This window comes from Aulonocara stuartgranti (assembly GCF_965226115.1).
Source record: "Aulonocara stuartgranti genome assembly, chromosome: 12".
Classification (NCBI taxonomy): Eukaryota; Metazoa; Chordata; class Actinopteri; order Cichliformes; family Cichlidae; genus Aulonocara; species Aulonocara stuartgranti.
This window is the reverse complement of record NC_138948.1, coordinates 10,372,319-10,387,763: the sequence shown is the minus strand read 5'-3', so window position 1 is coordinate 10,387,763 and position 15,445 is coordinate 10,372,319. Positions and strand designations below refer to the sequence as shown.

Here is a 15,445-nt window from a genome sequence, read left to right as displayed (position 1 = left end):
AGGAGACAAACAGGTAAATAGAGAAGCCCCTAACTTCTCTCTGACAGTGTTGGTGAGCTCAGAGTGTGTTCATGATTTCAGTTTTAGCACTTTGATTTTTTTTTTATAGTGTTATATTATAACTGGTTCAAAACCGACAACACAAATATCCTAATTTTCACCAGAGGATTTTATAATTTAATGAAATTGTTCTTTTCTTTTTTTGTTTTGTTTAAATAAAGTTTAATTTGAGACTCCTGACAAAGTCAAAAAGCTTTGATGCAATAAAATGAATTTAAAAAGCACTTATCTACAAAACTTAAAAACGGGAATCACTTCACTCAGCAATTCCCAGCTTATTTAAAACCTTGCAGGCTGTATTCAGTATATAGTTTTCAGTTTTACCCAGGTATTTACTTAAATAATTCTTTTGTTTTAGAAAAGAAAGCATCATCGAATCCTAGTATCCAGTGTGGTTAAACAACTGCATCACACTAAAGTGCTTATTGTCAACATGAGGAGAAATTTGTCTCTAATTCATTGCCAACATGCACGTATACTTGACAGCTTAGCATGCATGAATAAACAGGTAGGGCAGTGTGTTACACTGATGCGTAAGCAATACTCTCACAGTGTAACAAAGTAGTCTTTCATAATAACAGCCACAGAGGTCGTCAAACAGGATTTTGTAGTAAGAATATGATCCGTGACGTAATTTGCTCCCGGCTAAGGTAAGGAGATATTAGTCTAGGAGCCAACGTAGCAGGGTGGTGATCTGTCAGCCCAAGATGTTATCAGGCAGTATCAGCATCCTTGTTGCAGCAAGAGTATGCATAACAACCATAAAAATCAATTTATACATGGAGATTATCAATATAGTTGCTATTTGTCTTTGACCAGTCAGCTTGTCTAGCAGGAACTACCAGTTGTTTTATGTTTTATTAGTTTAGATAAGACACATTATGAACAGCTCTATGTTTAAAGGTAGCATGGTAGCTCCAGTCATGTGTTTATTGCTACTTTGTCATGCATGTCATAATGATCTAGCTTTTTTCCTGCTCAAATGAAACATTGATCACCAAAAATCAAATGCAGTAGATTTGGTAATTTTCTGAACTTTTATGATGACTGGAGGCTGGAGGGAAGTTAATTTGAACAGTTTACAGTGGGATTGTCCCAAAAACACAAAATTAATTATTTCTTCTTTAATTATTCTCTGTGGGCTTGACTTAGTCACCATTTCACTTATTGATCTGGGAATATGTCACTGCAAGACAGTAGTTATGGTCTCAGTTCAACTTGTTCAGAATGAAATATGCCAGAGTATTTCCTCGCTCTTCTTTGTATCCAGATTTGTTTTATTTCACTGTCTCTCTCTCTACACGTGTTTCTTCTTCATTTCTTTGATGTTTTCCAATATTCTGTCATTTAAGTGTGTCATTTATGTGAACTGACTGTGAAGTTTTTCAGTATGACTACAGATAAGACTACAAAAGACCAGCTGTTTTATTGTACTAATTTTGGATAGCATATGACTACAGAGCTTGACAAACAAAGCTAATTTTTGCTGCTTTGAAATCAGATTAATCTATGTGTATTCTGTCTCTGAAGTGTTCACTGTGTACTTTTACTACTTTTCTATATCTTTATATTTTTAAAAGTCATCATATTGATGCAAATTTTTTAATAAGGAAACCTTCATTTAAAATTCTGCACTGAACTGTATTATCATCCTCTCTCTTCCCGTGTTAGGCTACCTACCCAATGGTATCCACGCAGTGGAGGCAATGTTAGCAGCAGCCAGCATCGGAGCTATTTGGAGCTCAACATCTGTTGACTTTGGAGTCAATGTAAGGACTTTCCTTTATTTCTTAATTTATATATATTTGAGTCAGACTTTTATTCCCCTCTGCTGTATTAAAGCTGTAATAAACCAGCTGTATTTAATCTGACATCTTAGATGTAGTTTATATATTTGTGGATGTAAGTTAGGTAGTAGTATACCTGTAGCAGTATTAGGGTTGTTGTATTATATTTCCTCTTGGTCTTTCATCTGCTCTTATTGGAGGATCGGGAAGTAAACCTTGCCTTTGAGATTTCTTTCCCAAAAGTCTTTTTTTGCCTTTGGTCTCGGTATTTTTTGAGCTTCTACTCCCCCTACTGGCAGATCCGAGAATTACCATTGCAACCATGAAACAAACCTGTGGATTTGGATTCTGCTCTACTCTTGTTTCCTTTTTGTTATAAAATGTTTTTATTTTATTATGTATGTTATTATTCTATTTTATTATTGTATTCCATTATTATTCTAGGGGGGTTGTTTGTTTGTTTATATGTTTGTTTTTTCTCTGGAAGGTGTGTGTTTTTCTCAGAAATAAGGGTTTTATGTATATTTGTTAAATTCCTAAATTTGAACTCTGTCCTTCTCTTTTTTTCAGGGTGTCCTTGACAGGTTTTCTCAAATTCAGCCTAAACTGATCTTCTCTGTTGCTGCTGTAGTGTACAATGGGAAAACACACGACCACATGGAAAAGCTAATTAGTGTTGTGAAAGGTTGGTTTTCATATTGGAGAAAGACATTTACCAGCAAATTATGTATATATATACATGTATGTACAGTGGGGCAAAAAAGTATTTAGTCAGCCACCGATTGTGCAAGTTCCCCCACCTAAAATGATGACAGAGGTCAGTAATTTGCACCAGAGGTACACTTCAACTGTGAGAGACAGAATGTGAAAAAAAAATCCATGAATCCACATGGTAGGATTTGTAAAGAATTTATTCGTAAATCAGGGTGGAAAATAAGTATTTGGTCAATAACAAAAATACAACTCAATACTGTGTAACATAACCTTTGTTGGCAATAACAGAGGTCAAACGTTTACTATAGGTCTTTACCAGGTTTGCACACACAGTAGCTGGTATTTTGGCCCATTCCTCCATGCAGATCTTCTCGAGAGCAGTGATGCTTTGGGGCTGTCGCCGAGCAACACGGACTTTCAACTCCCGCCACAGATTTTCTATGGGGTTGAGGTCTGGAGACTGGCTAGGCCACTCCAGGACTTTCAAATGCTTCTTACAGAGCCACTCCTTTGTTGCCTGGGCGGTGTGTTTTGGATCATTGTCATGTTGGAAGACCCAGCCTCGTTTCATCTTCAAAGTTCTCACTGATGGAAGGAGGTTTTGGCTCAAAATCTCACGATACATGGCCCCATTCATTCTGTCCTTAACACGGATCAGTCGTCCTGTCCCCTTGGCAGAAAAACAGCCCCATAGCATGATGTTTCCACCCCCATGCTTCACAGTAGGTATGGTGTTCTTGGGATGCAACTCGGTATTCTTCTTCCTCCAAACACGACGAGTTGAGTTTATACCAAAAAGTTCTACTTTGGTTTCATCTGACCACATGACATTCTCCCAATCCTCTGCTGTATCATCCATGTGCTCTCTGGCAAACTTCAGACGGGCCTGGACATGCACTGGCTTCAGCAGCGGAACACGTCTGGCACTGCAGGATTTGATTCCCTGCCGTTGTAGTGTGTTACTGATGGTGACCTTTGTTACTTTGGTCCCAGCTCTCTGCAGGTCATTCACCAGGTCCCCCCGTGTGGTTCTGAGATCTTTGCTCACCGTTCTCATGATCATTTTGACCCCACGGGATGAGATCTTGCGTGGAGCCCCAGATCGAGGGAGATTATCAGTGGTCTTGTATGTCTTCCATTTTCTGATGATTGCTCCCACAGTTGATTTTTTCACACCAAGCTGCTTGCCTATTGTAGATTCACTCTTCCCAGTCTGGTGCAGGTCTACAATACTTTTCCTGGTGTCCTTCGAAAGCTCTTTGGTCTTGGCCATGGCGGAGTTTGGAGTCTGACTGTTTGAGGCTGTGGACAGGTGTCTTTTATACAGATGATGAGTTCAAACAGGTGCCATTCATACAGGTAACGAGTGGGGGACAGAAAAGCTTCTTACAGAAGACGTTACAGGTCTGTGAGAGCCAGAGATTTTCCTTGTTTGAGGTGACCAAATACTTATTTTCCACCCTGATTTACGAATAAATTCTTTACAAATCCTACCATGTGAATTCATGGATTTTTTTTTCACATTCTGTCTCTCACAGTTGAAGTGTACCTCTGGTGCAAATTACTGACCTCTGTCATCATTTTAAGTGGGGGAACTTGCACAATCGGTGGCTGACTAAATACTTTTTTGCCCCACTGTATGTATGTATGTATGTATGTATGTATGTATGTATGTATGTATGTATGTATGTATGTTTACTGACAGTAGTTACAAATCAGAATTTCTGCGCAACTTGCTGGCTTTAACTATGTTTGAGGATTAAAGAGAATATAAAACATTAGCCTTTTTCGCTCTTTCTTCTAGGTTTGCCAGACTTGCAGAAAGTCATTGTGATTCCTTACGCTCGCACCAAACATGAAACTGACCTTTCCAAAATCCCCAACAGGTGTGTGTCTGTAAATATAATTACACTGTTTTTAAACTGAGAAACAAAAAGAGACATGCTCTACGTCTATTTTTTCACAGTGTATTTATGGATGACTTTTTGGCATCTGGGCGTGGCGAGGGTGACCAGTTCCCTCAGTTGGAATTTGAGCAGCTTCCCTTCAATCATCCTCTTTTTATCATGTATTCCTCTGGAACCACAGGAGCTCCTAAATGTATGGTCCACTCTGCTGGGGTAAGAAACACAATGGCTTGCACTTGCTCTGAATTAAAAGTCTTTAGTTTAAATACACAAATACACAGTATTTTTCACATACATAAACACAAGCACACTGCTGATAACTATATAATAAAAAAAATCACAATGCCATCACTGATTAAAGCCCATGGGTTGCTGTGTATGCTTGTTTGTCCTTGTATAACATAAAACATAATTGCTGTTTTTGTAGCTCATGCTTTGTTAATGCTCCACAAGGGGTAGAGGCAGAGGCAGCTGTCTCACTTACTTAGAAAAAACCCACTCTGGTCACATCTGTTTGCAAAGCTCTCCTGGGCTGACCCATGTGTAAAGAGTCTGATCCTCTCTAAAAGACTAGATTAATGTTTTCAAGAAGACAAATAGGGAAAATCTTAAGGAAGCATTTGTTCAGTAAAACATCACATCATCATTAGTCAAACATCAGCGCATCAGTCAGCAGATTGCAGATTGATGCCCAGTTGTCATGAGATTATGGATTGCTGGATTTCCATCTTGTCAACATTGAAAGCATTTCTCATTTATGCTGTTAAACTTTAAAACAGAATAAAAAAAAAATCATTTAGTTGCTGGATGATTTGTGATGTGTGCTATAGAAATAAAATGTCCGCGATTACACACATCCTGCTTAATATGAGAAAAAACTGTTTTTATGACTTGGCAAAATATGAAGGCTTATTAATGTTATGATATTCATTGTGTGAGTGCAGATTACTTCATAGTCTTATATGTATTGTTCTTTTTTGAAAGGGCATTAATCCAATTTATTATTTTTTAATGCTGTTGAACATCTTACTGAGATCACTTTTAGCATCCTAACAAAGCAGCTCCAGTAAGACATCTGCTGAAGTGGTCTGTCGTTTCATTCCGCTTCCCAACACAAGGTGGCAGCAGACCTCCATCAGCAGATCCTAAAAAAGGTTACTTGCTCTCCAGAGAGTGCATGAATGACATTTCCCTGCAACATACCACATCAGAGGTAGGGCTAGTGTGAGAAGAATATTTGATTTCAAAAAGACCACTGGACTTGGAAAGCTGGAGCACTCACCATTTCAAAAGGTTTAACCCACTCAAACAAATGCATTCATGCATTTTCACTAAACAGTTGGTCTTGCACTCTGTCTGTCTGAGGGAAGTCTCCCCCCAAAAACAGAATTTTTTTAGGACTTTTTCCGTTATCTTGTAATAAAATAATTGCGACATAAGAATACAACAGTGAGTTAGGCTCAGCATATGAACCAGAAGAAATGGAAAGCATACTCTGAGAGAATGTGAAAGGTTTCTTACCGAGGGCTCAGGTACACTACAAGCCACATTCCAACAGCACTTTATTCTTTAAAGGCTTTTACCTGTCATGCACACACTCACATCCTGATGGGTGCATCAAGAGCAATTTAGGGTTTGGTATTTTGCCCAAGGCCAACTTGACAGCCGGGGATCAAACCACTGACCTTCCGATTAGTAGATGACCCGCTCTACCACCTGAGACACAGCTGTGCGGTTCTTAAAAAAGAAAACAATTCAATTACATTTTTAATGGGCTCATACTTTGCCTCTCTGCACCCAGTTTTTTTCCTTTCGTCCTTTTGCTGCTTCCAACTTGGCTTTTAGTCTCTCACCTTCCTTTCACATTGGTTTTATGCTCTAAACTTGCATTCCTTTTTCTTAGTTCTTCTTTTAAGATCCTCATCAGGTTAGTTTCCCTCTGCTTTCCCTTCTCTCTCCTACAGTATAGCTTCCTTTTCTTTCTTTCCCTTATTGTCTCTCGCTCTGTCCCCTTCTCTTTCCTTTGCCCCCACCCCCCCTTTCTCCCCTTGCAGCCGATAATTGGACAGTAATGCGTTGGTGAAAACATTTCGTACTGTGACGCTGGCAGTCCTCTCTGGCTCAGCCAATTAGCCTGGGTACTGTTGTGCTTTCTGCTTTGTTACGGCTCTGTTAACATGCTGTCAGTAACAAGATGGCACGCACCAAAGGATGGGTATGGCAGCTGAGTCCAGCTAAAGACTATATGCACACACAAACACACGAATACTTGGAGCACCTGTATCTATGTAAGGATGGGCTCAAAACCGAAATACACGGTCAGATACTTGCGTACCCTTCACCAGCAATAATAATGTACCCAGCTGTGATGTGCTGGAGACTGTAACACTTAACCACAAACTTCCCTTTTAGTCTAAAAATAAAGTGTCATGTGTCGAGGCCTTGTCAGAACTGTTGCATAGAATTTTTTAAATATGAGTGACACGTGTCAAATTTGTGTCAGCTCAAATGAACTAAACTTTACTCACAGATAATAATGAGATAAATCGACCATTAGATCATTAGATTACTCGTTAGTCTCTAATACTTGTTGTCTTTTTAGGGCTCTCTCATCCAGCACCTGAAAGAACACATTCTCCATGGCAATATGACCAGCTGTGATGTCATCATTTACTACACTACGGTAAGCTCACAACCTGTTCAAAGTGACACACTCATGGTTTGAATATTTTCAAATACCAGCTGGTGTGTAATGTTTAAAAGTTTAACTTTTCATGTGCAAGTCGGGTTGAAAAGTCTGAGATTACTTTCTTTTACTCATGTTTTTTTTTTTTAAAGTATTCATTGGATTATGTGAAAATCTGACAGTTTTTTTTTTTTTGATGTGGTGTCCAAGCGTGCACCAACTTAAATTTCAGTGAAGTTCCAGCTATTGGATTCAAGTAATCTGTTGAAATATATACATAACAATCTTTAGTCGATGTATCTAAATAGCGTATTTTATTCCTAAAAAGCAGTCAGAAGGACAAATGATAATTATTTAGAGCAAGTCAGAAGATAAACATCATGAAAAGCAACAACTCATCAAATGTTTGGCAATACCGGCGTAAAATAAATTAAACTTCTTGAGACATTTTCTTTAAACTGATTAATTTACTGAGTTTCAGCAGTTTCAGCGGTTTTGTAAAAGTCTCTTCACTGACAGTTTTTGTGCAGCAGAACCAAAATTCACTTTATTCGCATGTGAAGACAGGTGCCAAAGCAGTATCTCAGCATGCAGTAAAATGAGAAAAATAATCAGGTGAATCACAGTCTGCTGCAGATGTCCATTTTGCTACACTCTGCTTTATCCGTGTTAAGACGAAAGGTGTTTTATACCAGATAAACTGACCACTGTGTTTGCATGTGTGGTCTTAGACTGGCTGGATGATGTGGAACTGGCTGGTATCTGCACTGGCAGTGGGAGCCTCTGTTGTTTTGTATGATGGTTCACCACTAATGCCGACTCCCAATGTACTGTGGAACCTGACAGACCAGTTGGGGTGAGTTAGCCGCACACGCACGCACGCACGCATGCATGCATGCATGCACGCATGGGGAGGATAAAAAAGGAAATGACAGTGGCTAACTGTGCTGAAAGAGGATATGCTCTTTGTACTTATTATATAAGTTGTTTTTAACATTTTTGTTTATATTTCTTAGCGTTTTCAATGTTTTGACCTGCTGAGACTGTACTTTAGTAAGTGAAGCTTTAGGTTTTGGCACCAGGGCTGAAATGATAAACCATTGTGCCTTAATTGTCTAAAAAATGGACACTCCAAATTCTTAATAGATCGTACTGACATCTATTGTAGCTTTACTGGACCTGAAGTCTGGGAAACACAGCATTCTTAATAAGGGATAAGAACAAGTGAGTTTTCCTTTAACTGTATAGTGCTGAGAAAATAGATCTTAAGAATACAGAGAAAATCATACAGTTTTGTTTTTTGGGACCCTTGTAAATGTTCACACAATATTTAACATCAGCAGCAGCACATTAATATTTAACAATTAATATAACTTATTACTTATGAAATTAGAAGAGATAAAGGAAAATCATCTCAAAACGAAGGATTGTTTGTAAAGGAGGAAATGGAAGAAATGAAGGGAACATATAGTGGTAATTGAGATAACTGTTATATTTTTGGAATATTTTAAACAAATTTATATGAATAAAAAAATATGTTTGAAAAACAAAAAACAAACAGGTTTTTAATATTTCCCAAAACTTGTCATGTCACAAGCCACCAGGCAGCAGCTATGTGACAGTTTTACCATGTGATGTATCGGTATTTGGACCAAACATAATTATAGTTTCACATATCTCAAAAAGAAACCAGCTCAAACTTACAAAAGACACCCCGAACTCCATTATTGATCGTCACAAATGAGCTGCCTTGCTGTCATTTTGAAAGTGCACAGTGAAGTGTTGCGCTCAGCTGAACAGACTGTTCCAAGTCAGCAGGGTCAGCAGTCCTTTAAGCTTTTTGATGTGGAGATTGATGGTGATGTTCATTTGGATGAACCTAAAAACCCATGCAAGACAAACGCAGATACCGAAACCTGGATCTGGGTATTCAATTCAGAGGACGTTCACCTCAAAGGATGCACAATGTGGATCATATTAAGACAGGAATTTCATTTCATTTTTGAATGTCATGCCCACATTGGAAACATGGTTTAGAAGCTCGTCAAGATTTATCAAATTCAGAGATTCAATGTTTTTTTTTTTCCCACTGTAAATTTGCTTCATCGAGATAAATTGATAATGTAAAACAAGATTTAAAGGTGAGTTTGCTACTGGGATTCGAGAGTTTGACGTTGTTAAAACTGTCTAGTCTACAATGTCAATATTTCCAGCAAATCCTCTATCTTGGTAAATGTCCTAAACACACCTCCCACCACCACTATTAGAATCAAAAATACTAAATGTTAAACTGGGTATTGATCCTCTGTAGAACTGGATGATCTGCTTCGTAGTTCAGTTCTTCTGTCGTTGCCCTGTGACATCAGCGATAACCAATAGGATCGGCGTCAGAGAGGTTAACATACACTCATTAGGGTAACACCTTTAGCCTTTTTATGCACGCTCTTTACTTTTCCCTTAGATCTAATTGACTACATTGTCAACTTATTTTTTTCTGTGTAAAATATCTCATCTGTCTGTCCTCCACTCTGCATTGTACTCTGATGCTGAAGCAGAGTTTGTTTTGGTTTTTTTATGAAAAAAAAATGGTGCGGGGCTAAGAAGTGATAAACAAATGTATCTGCAAATCTACACACATTACACTCCAATTTAAAAATTAAACGAGCAGTCAGAAATATCCTTCTGTTTCTCTCTCATTTGATGATTATAATGATGATGGTGATGTTTATTGATCGGTGTTGTTGCTCCACTCTAAAACTTAATTTGAAGGCATGCAGAAGTCTGGGCATGAAGTTGAGAAGGTGTGTGCGAGTGTCTGTGCACACAGAGATACATCTGTGTTGCACGTGTCAGTTATTTGTAGATATGCAACATGAAACTACAGCAAGGCAGAGGAAATTTATTATGGATCTTATAATATTTGTATTAATTTAATGCATAAATTGGCAAGCAGTTGCCAATCGCTTTGACCCGTGTTACTCCCTGACATCATCATCCACCAGCACAACCTTAAACCCCTGTTATCATTTGACTGCAGAAGGGATAAAGACCAAGGATTCAAGTGTATGCATGCAGAGAAGCAATTAATTGATTCAAATATGATAGAGAAGATGGTCAGCACATATTTTTCCTCATTGTTTGCTATGTAGATCTTCTCAAAAGCTATGCAAGTGCTCTGCTCCAGTAGATATACTCATAGCATTTCCAATTAAAATGCTAGTTTTAGGACATGGCATAATGGTCTGTGAGAAAGTGGAAAATAGCAGGGGATAATTGCCTGCAAAATAAAATATACAAGTTTCCAGCAGTAGTATGATATGCTATTTTGACCAGCAGTATATTTGATCATCCACTGGAAACAAAACTGATATTGAGTATTTTTGATAGATTCTGAATACAGTAATTTATTCATTAAAAATAATATATGATAATGGTCTCTCTGTAATAACCTACTGCCACAATTTTAAAGAATTGAGATTATAGTTAGAAAGTGTTCAAAAAGTGAAAGATAGAGATGATAAAGATGATAGAGTAAACTGTATTATGTAACTTGCCCCAAAGAAATGCCCAGTAACACTTAATGGTTTATTATTACACCAGAAATATTTGCTTTTCTTATACTTAGTAGCAGTCCATCTACATGGATTGTGAATTGCATTTAATTAAAAAACAATGTCGCTTATATTTACTAGCCTGTATTTAGCATTTTTGAGCAATTGCACAATTTCGAGCAACAGTCATATATTTTGTTATGTGGGGTTCCTGACTGTAACTGTGCGTTATTTTATATGCTCAGCCAGGCTGTAGTTGAAAAAGAAATGTACTGTGGTCAGCAAAAGCAAAACCCTTTAAGGTAGCAGACCCATCTTCAGAGATGGCATATTGCCTTCAGCAAGAATTGGAATAATGGGGAGAACATTTTGACACATGGGGAGTAGCTCAAGTGCCAAGAAAAAGTACTCCTGCAGAAACTATTAACAGGATCAGTATGTAGGTCCTGACACCAAATTTCATTGTTGGTAGTCATTTCAATGATTGGATATATTAGGATCTATAATCTTTAAGTTAAACATTCAAGATGTCAGATTTTCAGTTTTAATTCAGGAGCTTTAACAAATGTATTGCATTAGCTGTTTAGAAATTGCAGCCATATTTGTTCATAGTTGTAACTGGACAATTGACACACAAGCAGCTTCATTGCCAGATGAGGCCTGTGCCCTCATTATTCCATCACAAATTAAACCGATAAAAGATCTGGAGTTGACTCAAAAGTGCAGAATTTGTAGCATACTGGAAATTAGGTTTAAAGAGATTGATGCAATTAAAGAAGGCTCTTATTACTGTAGGTTAAAACCTAAAATAAATAAATCAGAGAGATAGAAAAATTTTAACGGCAAAAGGCCCGAAAGACTACAGAAACACAACTAAAGCAGATAATCGCAGAATTATTTCCTTTATTAAGAAAACCGAAATCAAGAATACTGGTACTCTGAAGCGTATCATTGTCAGAGTCTACAATCAAGAGATGTCTTAATGGCTATAAATAGAGTGCAAACCACTGGTTACAGTCAAGAACAAGAAGAGCAGATTATAATTTGCCAGAAAACATCTAAAAGTGTCCGCACAGTTCTGGGGAAAAAAGAAGCAAAATGACAAAAAAGTAGAATTGTCCAGATGCTTATGGCCCTGTATGTCATGGAACGATTCAATGAGCAAGGTAAGAGTGCGGTTAGCAAAAATACCCACGTAATTTAATGAAAGACTACCACCATGACAGAAAGATGGATAGAACCTTTTAAACTGTGTGAAGATCAGCTAAGAGCTGATGTCAGCGCTATTAGCAAGTTTCTAGTGCTATGTTTAAAACAAAAATCCTCTGGGAAAGACTGACATGAATTTTTTCACAGATTGATCTTCTCAATTCAAGGTGGACATTTTAATTGGGACTAAATCTGCTAGAGCCCCAGGAAGTGTGGGACATACACTGAAGCATCCCCATTTTGCCTTGAGTTTTATTGGTTAGTGTTTCATGATAATGATTTAACAGCTGAATTTATGCTGAATAAAATAATTTTAAATTATAGGAAAAGATTAGCAGTTGGAGCACATTTGCTGTGTTTATGATGTGGAAAGAAAAAAAAAAGGTGAGGGGAGGCTGAGGTTTGTGGAGCATCTCTGTAGAGATGTTTATTTTAATTGGTTGCACATATTGATTTACTTGTACTTTGTGTACAAGTAAATTGTTATGGTTATGAGGCAGAAAAAAATCTACCACCAATACTTCGAGACCACATTGTTGCAATCCAGTCCACAAAATGCCACATATAAATCACATAAAAATATCTGTCATTAATTCGCTTCAATTTTGATCTCAGTCTCCTATTTTAAATGCCATGAAATTGTTTCTGGGCCTCTAAATTTCTGTTTGTGTTGCTAGGCAACATCCAGATAAACTGGAAAGGGTTGACAAGGCTGGAAGACTAGTTCTGAATTCCACCGCACAATATTATTAAAAGAGTATTATGTTTTCATGTCTCCTCTTTTCTTCCCTGCAGCTGTCCCTCAGAAACATCCTGTAAGCTTCATTAGAGATAATAGTATTTTTAGAAGTCTTCTCTTTCTGCTTCTGAGTTAATTTCAGTGTTGGGATTCAGGCAAATATCAGAGACATTTAAATTCTTATTAAAAAGCTATTCATGTTATCTTTTAGTTGTGGCAGTGACACACACACACACACACACACACACACACACACACACACACACACACACACACACACACACACACACAAATAGCTCTAAGATCTTTTGCCAAGTATAGATCTTCATAGCCTAGTATCACATTTGCTATCTTAATCCAAAGGTAATACTCTGATTGCAATCAAACTTTCTAGGTGTGCAGTTATGCAGCTGGGTTACTAACCGATCAGAATATCAATGGTCATGAAATGAAATAAAATTCAAGAATTTTTAGAGCTTGGAAGGGAAAATTACCACTAGTAATGGGTCACAATGGGGCTTTGATGAAAAGCAGAAAGCTGTATTTACTTAGGCAGTGGTAAAAACTGCCAAAAGCCATGAAGGGATCTGAATACCTAAAAGGACCCAGTGATGGAAAATGTTCATTTGGATGTCATCTCTAAAGTAAAACATTCAGACAAGCAAGAAATACAAACATTTAATTGAATGGAAGGCATTCCAAGTCTTTCAAGGAAGAAAGTCAGTCACTAAATGTATTACAGTAAGGTGTCATACTTTAGTTGATTTACCAGCCAGAGTGAAAACTGAATTAGCATTATTTCTGAGGAGAGCCAAAAAAAAAAATCTATTCAATGGGTTCTATGTATGAAGTGGCCACAAGATTTATTCAAGGGTTTTCCCTTCAATCTTTTGTTCATTATGTTTTGAACTACTATGTCCAGGAAAACTCCTCCTCCACGCTTGTGCCAGCGACTGCCGTGTGGAAGTCTTATCTTTAATTACTGCCAGATGAAATTCTCAGTTATTTATTAATTTTATTCTTTGGAAGAGATTCAGTACAGTACAGACAGTTTAACAGATTGCATCTTGCCAGCTCAGCTACAGTTTTAGACATGTGGGCTTAACAATTAAAATATCCACTTCTTCAAGCTGGATCCATCTATCTATCGTACATGGTAAATAGTTCGTACACAGAGCTTTCTACTGTATTTGAGCACTCAAAGCTTATCTGTAATGGGATTTTCTGGTATCTTCAAATCTTTAACATAATTAATTAACATAATTAACAATTCTTTTACATCCAAAATGCAATATTTACCTTATAAAGAATGTCACGACTTTAATTTTGAAATCCAGGTTACCAGGTTATGTTGATTTAGCAGCTTTAGAGTGTAAACTATAGCAATTACACTAAAGTTTCACATTTGAATAAACAAATGTACTGTCAAACAGGAGTTACTCATTGTTCTTTCTAGTCTAACGCACATGCGAAGAGGACAATGCTTCATATCTCTAACATATTCAAACAACTTACTGTGATGGAGAACAAGTGTGAGAATAATTTGTAAACTCCACTGACAAGTGGAGCTTCAATTGCTACATCACGACACGCGTAGGGACACATTACCATGATAATTGCTCAGAGGTGCTCTTGTGTCTGATTGCTCCTGAGTGTCTTTTATTGACTTAGTAGCGTCCAGTAACATGTCTTCCCTGAAACAGACACGGGTATATTTGCACATGCTGTCACACACTCTGACAAACAGAGACTCACAGCTTCTCCTCCACCCTCCATCCTAAGCACCCAATTAGCAGCTACACCTGGCCACCTGCCTCCAATCAGAATAGAGAGACTGTTTCCATGGTAGCCAGAAACCAAAAATTTCATATGCGGATCAGAGATGATAGGTAGGATGGATAATGACTGTCTGTATGTAGGTTTAGAGAACAAAAAAGGGTCTGCATGCAAAATGCAGAAAAAACGTCCATTAGTCTATCGATATGTCTAAATTGCTTGGTGTGTGATCTTCTTCTTTTTTCCTTTACACTAAAACAAGCACACTATATTTAATATTTAAAGGATTTGATACATTTGCAGTGTATTTCACTGGAAATTATTTTGTAAATTCATTTGATGAAGTACAGATTCTATGAATTTAAAAAATCAATTTTTAAAAGAACTTAATCAAATACTGACAAAATAATACATAAGTATTATAAAGTATGTTGTTTTCTAATATTTTCTTCTGTTTGAATCTTCTTAGATTTCTAATATCATGAAATATATTATTACCTTATTATGAACCACACTGTAAGTGAATGAGAAGTACAGCTTGAAAGCACACGTCTAAGGCGTAGGCACTTTAGACACTATAGTTCTACTTTTGTACTTTCTATACTTTACGTTCCTCTGTTGTCTTCCCAAAGTCTTGTAAGTTTCCATCTTAAATCAAATGCTGGTGGAGAAGGACCTTTTGAAAATTTAGCATTCATTTTGGTTTTCCATCATGTACAGTTGGTGCCCTTGAGGGCATGCTTTCAGGACGACAAGAGTGAAACACAGTTTTTGTATGAATGTCATAAACCATTGTTACTGGTCCCAGTTCTTCTTTCCCGGATTTGCAGAAAATGGCCATCCAAGTCTGGTTAGGTCTGATCACGTCAGATAGGTTTAACATTTAATGTTACACATAGTGTGATATAACATTAGACTCACAAGGTAAAACAAGATAAAACACTTGATTCAGTGTGAGTTGGCAGTAAGAGCACTGACAACAGTTGCGTAATCATACTTCATGTTGCATCTTGAGA

At 37.4% G+C, this 15,445-nt stretch overlaps 1 protein-coding gene across 1 annotated transcript in view; it reads left to right on the top strand.

Moving 5' to 3' along the window:
- Window positions 1–15,445, top strand: part of aacs (acetoacetyl-CoA synthetase) — a 40,041-nt gene that overhangs the window by 9,040 nt on the left and 15,556 nt on the right. The window contains exons 5-10 of the mRNA XM_082554779.1: window positions 1,732–1,829; window positions 2,418–2,532; window positions 4,366–4,447; window positions 4,528–4,681; window positions 7,071–7,151; window positions 7,886–8,010. Of these exons, the coding sequence (XP_082410905.1) occupies window positions 1,732–1,829; window positions 2,418–2,532; window positions 4,366–4,447; window positions 4,528–4,681; window positions 7,071–7,151; window positions 7,886–8,010 (655 nt within the window). The remainder of the gene's footprint in view (window positions 1–1,731; window positions 1,830–2,417; window positions 2,533–4,365; window positions 4,448–4,527; window positions 4,682–7,070; window positions 7,152–7,885; window positions 8,011–15,445) is intronic.